The sequence below is a fragment of the Aquarana catesbeiana genome, linkage group LG06, assembly GCF_042186555.1.
Source record: "Aquarana catesbeiana isolate 2022-GZ linkage group LG06, ASM4218655v1, whole genome shotgun sequence".
In the NCBI taxonomy this organism is placed as follows: domain Eukaryota; kingdom Metazoa; phylum Chordata; class Amphibia; order Anura; family Ranidae; genus Aquarana; species Aquarana catesbeiana.
The window spans coordinates 78,535,522-78,547,530 of NC_133329.1; the positions used below are offsets into that span (position 1 = coordinate 78,535,522).

Sequence of the window (12,009 nt, forward strand, 5' to 3'; positions counted from 1 at the left end):
TAATTGTAAACCAAGCTGCACTGTTGTGTTGCATAATCCATAGTGCTCTGGGAATCCTTTGTTACGTATTAAATGTTTATTTGTAAAACACAAATCATAACATTAAATAAACAAAGATAAAATAAAGATAAAAATAGGGTTATTTCTACAGCACAAAAAAGAGAGAAAAAATAACTCTGAAAGCAAAGTTGCAGCAGCTAAACTAAATTAGACAAATTCTCCACAAGTCCAATAACAAAATGAGTAAAAAATGCCAATCAGCGCTCACAAAAATACATAAAGGTCAGTAATCATCCCAAAATCAAAAACATAAGAAATACATACATTTCTATTGTAATAATGTTGTAACAGTTACATAAGTGTCCAGTAGTGCCGCACAGGAATAGATGTAATAAACTCACTCTCTGTGGGCCATTTCTCGATCAAGTAGGTTTAGTTTTGCAGCTGAGTACACAGTAGTACTAGTAATCTTCCTATCACAGCCAAGTGGAATTCATTCAAGTTGGCGCAGGGTAGAAATTCCTGGGGGATTTCTAAAATAATGTTGACCCCAAAACCATCAATGTTTCCCTTCAGATAGGACGTCCTATGCTTTGTGCAATTGTTATCACATTATGCTATACTTACATGCCTGACTTGCAATTTCCCAAAATTTGCCTTCCTCTGGATCAACTGTGGGTATATGATTGTATATATAGAACTATTCATGTATACAGTACATATGTATATACTGTATACATATTTTTTTTTACATATCTTTTTTTTTTTATTGGTAGAACTAGACTAACTATGTAACTACATAATAATATAAGGTAAAAGCTCTATAGTAATACTACAAATAATAGTTTATTTTTTTCCTTTTTTCAGTTTATAATATTTATTTTTTAATACATTTTTAGGGCTTCAGAGTTATCTTGCCCTTCACCAATCTCATCAGGGCACTCTTGACTTCTTTATTACGTATGGAGTAAATCAGAGGGTTTACCATGGGTGTTACTGCTGTGTATAGCATAGTGCAGATTTGCTCCAAGAGCTCTGAGTACTGAGATTGTGGAATCAGTACCACTGATGCTAAGTTTGTATAGTAGAGGACGAGTACTGTGAGGTGGGACGAGCAGGTGGAGAAGAGTTTTCCCTTTCCATCACTTGAATTAATATTTAAGATGATGGCAATTATTTTTACATAAGACATTACAAGGCACAAAAATGGAACAAAGCCAAACAACAACAGCTCCAGGTAAAGCAACATGAAGAACATTTCAGTTCCCGCACATGAAATCTTGGTCAGAGCTTTGACATCACAGAAAAGTTGATGAATTATTTTTGAACGGCAAAACGACATCGTTGACGCTGCCTTTGTTATCAATAAAGAATTTGTACAAGCGGAGATCCAGGTGACTGCAATTAACATCAAAGTATTTTTTCTCCCCAAAATTTGGTTATAGTGTAAAGGCTTACAGATAGCAACATATCGATCATATGCCATAATGAATAAAAGAACATCTTCACTGGTGCCAAATAATAAGTAAAAGTAGAACTGAGTAAAGCATTGCGTAAATGATATTGTATTATTGTCAGTTAGTAACATGTGTAGAAGTTTGGGAACAGGGACTGTTGTAAAACAAATATCTACAATGGATAAATTACAGAGAAACAGATACATGGGGGTGTGTAAATGATCATCAATATATATCACTGTGATGATAATTATGTTTATTAGCAGGCATGTGAAATATATTGTAAGTAAAATACCAAAAACATAGAGTTTATATTCTGTTTTGAAGAAAAATGGCACAATCTGAAACACTTTAGATGCTGTATAGTTGTCCATCCAAACTGCTCTTCTTTTGTAAGAAAAAGTAAAATATGATTATGATAAAAAATGCCACGATTTATTTGGTAGAGGACTGCAGGTTCAGATGGTTCAGTGATCTCTTTTCATGCTGACATGCTGTGGCACATTTTAATTATACATACATATAAAATTATTATGACAAAGTTTATAATTTTTGGTATTTTAAATAAACGCCTCCCTGGTAACAAAGAGTTGAAGAATTATTATTATTATGGTTCAATCTGAAACCCTTTAAATACTGTACAATTCTTCATCAAAACTGCTCTTCCTTTGTAAAAAGTAATAAAATATGATTATGATCAATGCTGACACCATTTTTTTTTTTAAATACTGCAGATTCAGATGAATAAATATTCAGTTTTCATGCTGATATGTTGTGGAACATTTTATTTATATGCACATATAAAAAAAGTTTACTTTATTCCCACTGTAAATAAACACTTTATGATAAAAATTGTTGTAGAATTATTATTATATCAAGTATCAGATTATAGATTTTTCCTAATGTTCTTATATTAAAACTGTAGCTATACTAAAAAATAGTATTATGAAAGCCATAGTAAATTTACATATGTAAATAGTGAAGATAATTTTTTTTTTTTTTATGAAAGAATGGATTAGAGTATTTAGGCCATATCTGCAAATAGTACAAAAAGGATTTGACCAATAATTGCTGTAAGTTGCAATTATATAAATATATTGTCACAAAAATTTATACGCAATTTAAATGATTATAAAGCCAGTATTTATAACCATAGAGTTCACTTTCAAATTTTAAAATAAAATACATAAATTTACTTTTTTATACTTATCACCTGTTGTAAAACTGATGACCAATCTGGTCCAGGCATTGCTGATAAGGAGAAGCATAGAATCACAAACATTAAGAATCATTTTGTTTGCTATTTGGGCACATTCTCTTTCAATGGCTACTCTTAATTCATCAATGGTTGCTGGTTTTGTAGCATAAACTTTATCTTTTAGAAATCCCCATAAGGAAAAAGTCCAATGGGAGAAGATGTTCTGCTGAACCTCTTCGCCCAATCCATCTGTTTAGCAGATGCTTATCAAGATAGGCCCTTACATAACAATGGTAGTCTTGGAGTTCCCTCATTTTGTTGGAAATAAAAGCCAACATCTCCAAAATCTTCTTGAATACATTACATGACTGATTCCAGCAGCAAACTCAAGTTACAGGCACCAGTTACGTTACTATAAAAAAGAATGGTCCAATTATTCCTTACGCTGACCAGTCCACACCATCACTCCTGGTAAATTAACATGAAGTTCCTTCATAATGTGCAGAATCTGAGGTGCCCAGTCAGTACATTTGTGGCATATAGGGATCGAACACCCCCCCCCCCCGATTCGGTTCACACCAGAACTTGCGAACAGGCAAAAAATTTGTGCGAACACTGTTAAAGGGGGGAGACGAGAGAGCACCCCCCCTCCTGAACCATCCCAGGCCACATGCCCTCAACATTAGGAGGATGCTTTGGGATCCCCCCAAAACACCTTGTCCCCATGTTGATGGGGACAAGGGCCTCTTTCCCACAACCCTTGCCCGGTAGTTGTGGAGGTCTGCGGGCGGGGGGGGCTTATCGGAATCTGTCGGACACTGGGATTGAAGATGAATGGACATTGCTGAACTTTTTTTTTTAATAAAGGACTTGTCCCAAATTGTCTATTGTCATTTTTACCATTTTGACGCTTTTTTATGTGAATGTGTAGGGGTACAATATACCCGATAGCCATTCACATAGGGGGGGCCGGGATCTGGGGGTCCCCTTATTAAAGAGGGCTTCCAGATTTCGACAATCCCCCCGCCCACAGACACCCATAACCACTGGGCAAGGGTTGTGGGGAAGAGGCCCTTGTCCCCATCATCATGGGGACAAGGTGTTTTGGGGGGATCCCAAAGCATCCTCCCCATGTTGAGGGCATGTGGCCTGGTACAGTTCTGGAGGGGGGGCGCTCTCATCTTTTTACTAGTAATAGTGGCGATCTGCGATTTTTATCATGACTGCGACATTATGGTGGACAAATCGGACAATTTTGACACATTTTTGGGACCATTGGCATTAATACAGCAATCAGTGCTATAAAAATGCATTGATTACTGTAAAAATGTCACTGGCAGTGAAGGGTTTAACACTAGGGGGCAATCAAGGGTTTAACTGTGTTCCCTGGGAGGTGATTCTAACTGAAGAGGGAGTGGACTGACTAGAGGAAGTGACAGATTGTGGTTCCTAGCTAATAGGAACGCACGATCTGTGATTCCTCTCAAAAGAAAACACGGATTTGTGTGTTTACACACACATTTCCGTGTTTTGTCCCTAATGCTCGCGATCGCTCGTGGCCGGCGGTCATCGTGACAGTTGGCCATGAGCATCGCACCCCCGCTGTGCAGCGGGCGTGGGCGACGTATAGCTACGACGGTTCGCGGGATTGTGCCGACCTGCCGCCGTATAATGACGGCGGTTGGTCGGCAAGCAGTTAAATACCACCAAAAGATAGCTCTATATGTATGAAGAAAATGATAAAAAATTTGTTTGGGTACAGTGTAGCATGACCACGCAATTGTCATTCAAAGTGCGACAGCGCTGAAAGCTGAAAAATGGCTTGGGCAGGAAGGGGGTGGTAGGCAAGTGGTTAAAGCAAAGCATTAGGATAAAAATACCAATTCTCCCCCATACCCCCCTTTTTCTGATTACTGGGTGAAAAAACAAAGCTGCATCACTGATTTCACTTACCTTAAGCCACAGTCACATAATCATCTAGTGCCGGTTCCTTCTTCCCTGTTTATTTCCTGCATAGGTCCTTCTTACAGGTGTCCATATCACTGACTGTGTGACATGGACAATTCTCATTGGACGGCCAGTGAAGGGGTACTCTTGGGATCCAGAAGAAGACTGATGTCAAACGAGTGGAAGTGAAGGGGAACATCCAGCGAAGATTAATGTGCGGTGCTGGACTAGTGGTCTCTGCAGGGGGAAATGGTGTCAGTAAGGAACCTGAATGGGGGGACACAGCACTGACTTCACCAGGTTAATAAAACTTAATACCTGGGAGGGTGGACAGGGGGTGGGTTAGAAGGGTTGCCACCTTTTCTTGAAGCCAAACCCAAACACTTTATTGGCCCACAGCAAATTTTTTTTAGATCAGAGCCCCTTTATATCAACAAACCCCCTCCTAGAGACTAACCGTTGGTCGCTATTATAGGGGACTCTGACCTAATGGGGGGGTGCTAATATAAAGGAACTGTGATATAATGGGGGTTTCTAGTGTGGGGGAGCTGACTGCTGATCTAATGGTTGGTCAGCATTAGATCAACCTTAGATCAGCTGTCAGCATCCCCCATTAGAAACCCCCATTATCTCACAGTGTCTTTATATCAGTGCCCCTCCCCTTTCTTTAGAGAGAGACCACCCCCATATAACAGCACCCTCTGCCCTCTTCTATAAGATCGTCTAATGCCTTAGGCCCCTTTCACACATACGGACCATTTGTCCGTTTTTCATCCATCCATTGACGGATGAAAAACGGACATCAATGCATTCCTATGGAAAAACGGATGACACCGGATGATCATCTTTTTTTATCCCTTTTCATCCGCTTCCATCAACATCTGTTTTTTTTGAACATATGAAAGCTCTATTTTTCATCCATCAAAAAAACAAATCAACGAAAAATGGATGTTAACTGACAAATGGTTTGTTTTTCATCCGTTTTTGCATTGGTAGTGGATGTAAAAAAAAACGATAAAAAACGGATGAACTGAACTAATTAAAAAACAGATGAAATGAACGGTCTGTATGTGTGAAAGGACCCTTACTGGCAGGAGGGACTTTGCATTTGCCACAACTGCAAGCGAGTGTGTGGGAGGCTGGAAGTTGGCTGGAGTTAGGGGGCAGATCTGTGAGGCGGAGCGGAAAATCCCATGTGTGCTGTGCAAATGCATCATTGATTCCTAGGAAACCAGGGGTCCTAGCAACCAATTACTGCAAAGCTGGGGGGCAGCTAATGCTGGCAGGGGTGAAAGGCAGAGCAGAAAGCACACAGAACAGTAGGAGCAAGGTGCAGCCAACATAAATTCCTGAGTATAACCCACTAAGTTCCCTCACTGCACTGGGACAGATTTAACTGACTGGACTGGAGGTATAGTGTGTCCGGGTTTCAGATGGACAGAAACCTGGGCACAAGTTGCAATACCAAGACTGTCTGGGTCAAACCCTTACAGGTGGCAACCCCAGGGATTAGATCAGTGTTTCTCAACTCCAGTCCTCAAGGCGCCCCAACAGGTCATGTTTTCAGGCTCTCTTTTATTTTGCACAGGTGATTTGATCAGTTTCACTGCCTTAGCAATTAATTACCACAGCTTTTTTATCTGAGGGAAATCTTGAAAACATGACCTGTTGGGGCGCCTTGAGGACTGGAGTTGAGAAACACTGGGTAAGATGGAGTGAGATGGGGGGAAAATACATTTATCGAGCTTTAAAAGAATGCCTCATCCATCCCTGTAATCGATGAGCGTTGGGGAAATTTTTTATTTCATTTTCAAAGTTCACAATTTTCTCAACACGGTTATGCCCCGTACACGGATTTTCCGACGGAAAATGTGCGATAGGACCTTGATGTCGGAAATTCCGACCGTGTGTAGGCTCCATCACACATTTTCCATCGGATTTTCCGACACACAAAGTTTGAGAGCAGGATATAAAATTTTCCGACAACAAAATCCGCTGTCGGAAATTCCGATCGTGTGTACACAAATCCGACGGACAAAGTGCCACGCATGCTCAGAATAAATAAAGAGATGAAAGCTATTGGCCACTGCCCCGTTTATAGTCCCGACGTACGTGTTTTACGTCACCGCGTTCAGAACGATCGGGTTTTCCGACAACTTTGTGTGACCGTGTGTATGCAAGACAAGTTTGAGTCAACATCCGTCGTAAAAAATCCTAGGATTTTGTTGTCGGAATGTCCGAACAAAGTCCAACAGTGTGTACGGGGCATTACTGTATATGGAGGCAGATCTTGCCACGCCTCGAATGTAAACAGCTAGCAGGGGTTTGTAAGCTGTTAGAAAATGAAACTGAATGTTGGATGAGAAGGCCTGGCTCGCAGTCTCCGCTCTAATTCATCCCAAAGGTGTTCTATAGGGTTGAGTTTAGGACTTTGTGTAGGCCAGTCAAGTTCCTCCACCCCAAACTCGCTCATCCATGTCTTTATGGACCTTGCAACATCAGTGCCTGACCTCACAAATGCGCTTCTGGAAGAATGGTCAAACTTTCCCAAAGACACACTCCTAAACCTTATGGACAGCCTTCCTAGAAGACTTGAAGCTGTTATGGCTGCAAAGGTTGGGCCAACTCAATATTGAACCCTATGGCCTAAGACTGGGATGCTATTAAAGTTCATGTGCGCATAAAGGCAGGCGTCCCAATAGTTTTGGTAATTAGTGTATATATAGATATATCTATATATATATATATACAGTATCTCACAAAAGTGAATACACCCCTCACATTTTTGTAAATATTTTATTATATCTTTTCATGTGACAACACTGAAGAAATGACACTTTGTTACAATGTAAAGTAGTGAGTGTACAGCTTGTATAACAGTGTAAATTTGCTGTCCCCTCAAAATAACTCAACACACAGCCATTACTGTCTAACCTGTTGGCAACAAAAGTGAGTACACCCCTAAGTGAAAATGTCCAAATTGGGCCCAATTAGCCATTTTTCCTGAATGAATGGGGAGCAGGTGTGTTAAATTTGATGTTATCGCTCTCACTCTCTCATACTGGTCATACTGGTCACTGGAAGTTCAACATGGCACCTCATGGCAAATAAACTCTCTGAGGATCTGAAAAAAAGAATTCTTGCTCTACATAAAGATGGCCTGGGCTAAAAGAAGATTGACAAGACCATGAAACTGAGCTGCAGCACGGTGCGGCCAAGACCATAAAGTGACTTAACAGGACAGGTTCCACTCAGAATAGGCCTAGCCATGGTCGACCAAAGGAGTTGAGTGCCCGAGCTCAGCGTCATATCCAGAGGTTGTCTTTGGGAAACAGACATATAAGTGCTGCCAGCATTGCTGCAGAGGTTTAAGGGGTGGGGGGTCAGCCTGTCAGTGCTCAGACCATACGCCGCACACTGCATCAAATTGGTCTGCATGGCTGTCATCCCAGAAGGAAGCCTCTTCTAAAGATGATGCACAAGAAAGCCTGCAAACAGTTTGCTGAAGACAAGCAGACTAAGGACATGCATTACTGGAACCATGTCCTGTGGTCTGATGAAACCAATATAAACATGGTGGTGGGAGTGTCATGGTCTGGAGCTGCACGAGTGCTGCCGGCACTGGGGAGCTACAGTTCATTGAGGGAACCATGAATGCAAACATGTACTGTGACATACTGAAGTAGAGCATGATCCTCTCCCTTTGGAGACTGGGCCGGAGGGCAGTATTCCAACATGATAACGACCCCAAACCCACCTCCAAGACGACCACTGCCTTGCTAAAGTAGCTGAGGGTAAACGCGATGGACTGGCCAAGCATGTCTCCAGACCTAAACCCTATTGAGCATGTGGGGCATCCTTAAACGGAAGGTAGAGGAGCGCAAGGTCTCTACCATCAACCAGCTCTGTGATGTCGTCATGGAGGAGTGGAAGAGGACTCCAGTGGAAACCTGTGAAGCTCTGGTGAACTCCATGCCCAAGAGGGTTAAGGCACACTCACTAATTTACATTGTAGCAAAGTGTTGTTTATTCAGTGTTGTCACATGAAAAGATATAATAAAATATTTACAAAAATGTGAGGGGTGTACTGACTTTTGTGAGATACTGTATATACCGTATATAGTATACACACACATGGGTTTGACCTGCACACACCTATGACTGTTTCTATTTAATAACTTCAACTGGATGTGACACCATCTGGACTGTTGGTTATTTTCAGAGCTTCCTTATTAAGTCATTATCATTGTCATTAAGTTGTTAACATTATCTGAGAATACTTTCCATTTTAGTATAAGGTAGGTGTACGTATGTATGTGCATCCTGGACACATTCTGGATTACACAGACTATCCTGTGTTTATATATTACCCTGGCTGTGTAATTGCTGTGACTTAATTCATTTATCCTGTGCAGATTAATTCTCTAATACAGTAATGTGTTTGTGTCATGTAAAGTCTTTTGCGGTTGCTGTGTTCTGGTGTAGGGAGCACATACACCTACTTTAATCCAAAATCGTATTTTCAGTCAATTGTCTTCACCTAAAATAAAAAGAAGTTATGAAAATAACCATTTCAAGTATAATACAAAGTGTCGTTAAGCTGGCTGGAGAACAAAAAGATTTAAAATATGACAGGTCCTCTTTCAGGGTTTGTTCACACATCTACCACCAATTGGTGTACTGCACCAGTAAAATAATTGAGGTGTGTATATGTATATCCATGTTGTCCCAAAGACTGACCACACTGTAAATGCACCCAAAGAATGAACCAATCTTTAGCATATTTGGCTTTTAAGACAATACAATTCTAGCATGAACCATTCAGAATGATTGGATGCAAATCAGGAAGGATGCAGCCGTGGTCCCTTCAGCATGGGATGTTATTAGCATTTTTGTCCATTACTTTGCATAGTAAAGACACTTACATTAGGTAGGACATGCAGTGTGGTACAGTGAAAGGCTCCTTATGTGTTAGAATTATTGAAATATTTATAATGTGCTGAAGATGCTTGTGATATTAGCGCACTAAAAAAATCCACCTAAGGGACAGATTTACAGATTAAACCACACAGCTAATTCATCGTGTCCTGTGGGTCTCACTACATCATTATATGTTTGCAATACTGAATTACTATATTTTTAACCTTTACGTTTTCTCTATAACTGAATTCCACCATAGGATCCTAATAAAACAGGAAACAGAAAGTATCAGGCCATGTCCCCCTTTTATATTTACTGACAATAAGGATACAGAGCCTATTAAAGTATTCACCCCTCTGCAAGTTTTCACATTATATTGTCTTAAAACATTGATGTACAATGACTGGTTGATATGGATAGGTGACAGTGTCAACAAAAAGGCACCACCATCCCTAAATGATATATGTAAACAGGAGGATAATTTGATGGGATTTTATGGGTGGCAGGCAAATTGAATTACTCATACACCAAAGTAAAAAAATATTATCACAATTTATTGAACGTAGAACAAGTTTAAAAGTTGTACTGGCTATAAGATACGCCGAAGTCATGGAAGCATAGGGAATATAGTAGTTAGGAACAAATTAAATTTAATACACATAGGGAAAGGAGGAACCAAGAGTAGGAATATTGGAAATGAGAGAGGTGATTTGGAGTCTTGGAGTGAGATTGGTAGAGTGGGGGGGGGCCTGGATGGGTAATCACATAAGTAACAATAGACCCCTGCCACCAGCATTAATTGGCCCCCTATTAGCCAGCATTAATAGACCCCTTACTCAACAGTATCACTCCAGCAACAACACACCTCCTCACCAACAATAGACAACTCCAGCAACAATAGATCCCCCCATCAGCAATAACAGAGCACACTAGTAAATATAGATCCCCTGCAGCCAACAACAATAGACCTTCCAGCATTCCCCAGCATACATTTAGTGCTGAAGGTGCCAGAACTGCGTTCTCCCACGTTCCCGCTGAGAAAAAAACCCTGCTGCCTTCCTTCTACTCTTACAAGCTTTCTAGGGCCTAATGCAGAGAAGAATCCCCACAGCATGATGATGCCACCACTATTCTTCACATACAGTGTGTGTATGTAATGATGATGATGAATGTTTATTCTAAACATTCAGTTTGGGGGGCCAATGCCTTGCCAAAACACACATCTTCTCCCAATGATTATATTTCGGGCAGACTGCATCAGGCTTTCCTCCAAGATTTCCTTCTTTTTTTTGCTATATTAATTCTACCCTCTACACTGTTGCAAAAACAAATTACCAAAAACATGATGGTGCCACCATCCTGCTTCACAGTGGGGATTGTGTGTATATGGTTATTATATGCAGGGATTAGCTTATGCCAACATTCAGTTTAGTACAGTGTTTCTCAAACTTTTTCCAGTCAAGGCTCCCTTTAAAAATTGTGCACAATTTCGAGGCAGCACACTGGTTGAAAAAGGCTGGTTTAGTAAGATGGTCAAAAAGCTTCATTTTAGTTTCACCAGCCACAGAATCTTCTGTGTATATTCTTATTATTAGAGAAACCAAACTTATTTTAGATTTAGATGTCCTTCATAAAAAAATAAAGCCCCTTGAAGAGAGCACATTCTACAGTCACGCTAATGATATAAACGTGTGGCACTAGCCAATAGACATGTGCAATTTGTTTAGTTCGGAATTCTTTTTTTAATGAATTAAGACAAATACGTTAATTCGGAAATATCCGAATTTCCGAATTTTCCAATTTTTTCGAATATTTCCAATTTGAAAATTTGGAAATTCCAAAATTTGGAAATTCCAAAATTTGGAAATCCGAAAGTGAACTTAACGAATACGAATTTATCTGAAGGTCCGAATTATCCGTAATAACAAATACCGTATCTAAACGAATAGAACATAACAAATTAATAATAATAAATAACAATAATAATAATAATAAAAACATATTATTATTATTAATTTGTTCCATTCTATTTGTTTAGATGCGGCATTCATTATTTTGGATAAATCGAAACTTCAGATAAATTTGTATTCATTACGTTCACTAAAACAGCCAAATTTGAAAGGAAATTTCAATACCTATAATTTAGTTAGTTATTATTAGTTAGTTAATTAGTTAATATTTAGAATTTTTGGATTTTCGTACTTTAGAATGTTTGGATTTTCTTTCTTATTTTCTGATTTCCGAATTTTCAAATTTCCAAATTTCCGAATTTTTCGAATATTCAAATTTCCGAATTTTCGAAAAAAACAAAAAACGAATGAAACAAAAACGAACACATTTTTCGGCAGTGCACATGTCTACTAACCAACCAGTAATGACAAACAATAACATCTATTTATTATTTGTTTTTTGGTTCTGTATGGCATTTTTATATACCATTATAGTATGTTTTGTCTTTTAAATAGTGACTGTTTTGAAAAATCCCTT

The 12,009-nt window shown here is 39.4% G+C and overlaps 1 protein-coding gene across 1 annotated transcript; it reads right to left on the reverse strand.

The window, feature by feature from the left end:
• Positions 1–414: 414 nt before the first annotated feature.
• LOC141148024 (olfactory receptor 1468-like) lies at positions 415–1,831 on the reverse strand. The gene has a single exon (XM_073635182.1). It carries the CDS (start codon positions 1,829–1,831, stop codon positions 896–898), a length of 936 nt encoding a protein of 311 aa, XP_073491283.1. The 3' UTR covers positions 415–895.
• Positions 1,832–12,009: the final 10,178 nt, after the last annotated feature.

Excerpts from the sequence above, each read along its gene's own strand:
- LOC141148024 (XM_073635182.1), bottom strand. The coding sequence starts at position 1,831 with ATGGACAACTATACAGCATCTAAAGTGTTTCAGATTGTGCCATTTTTC.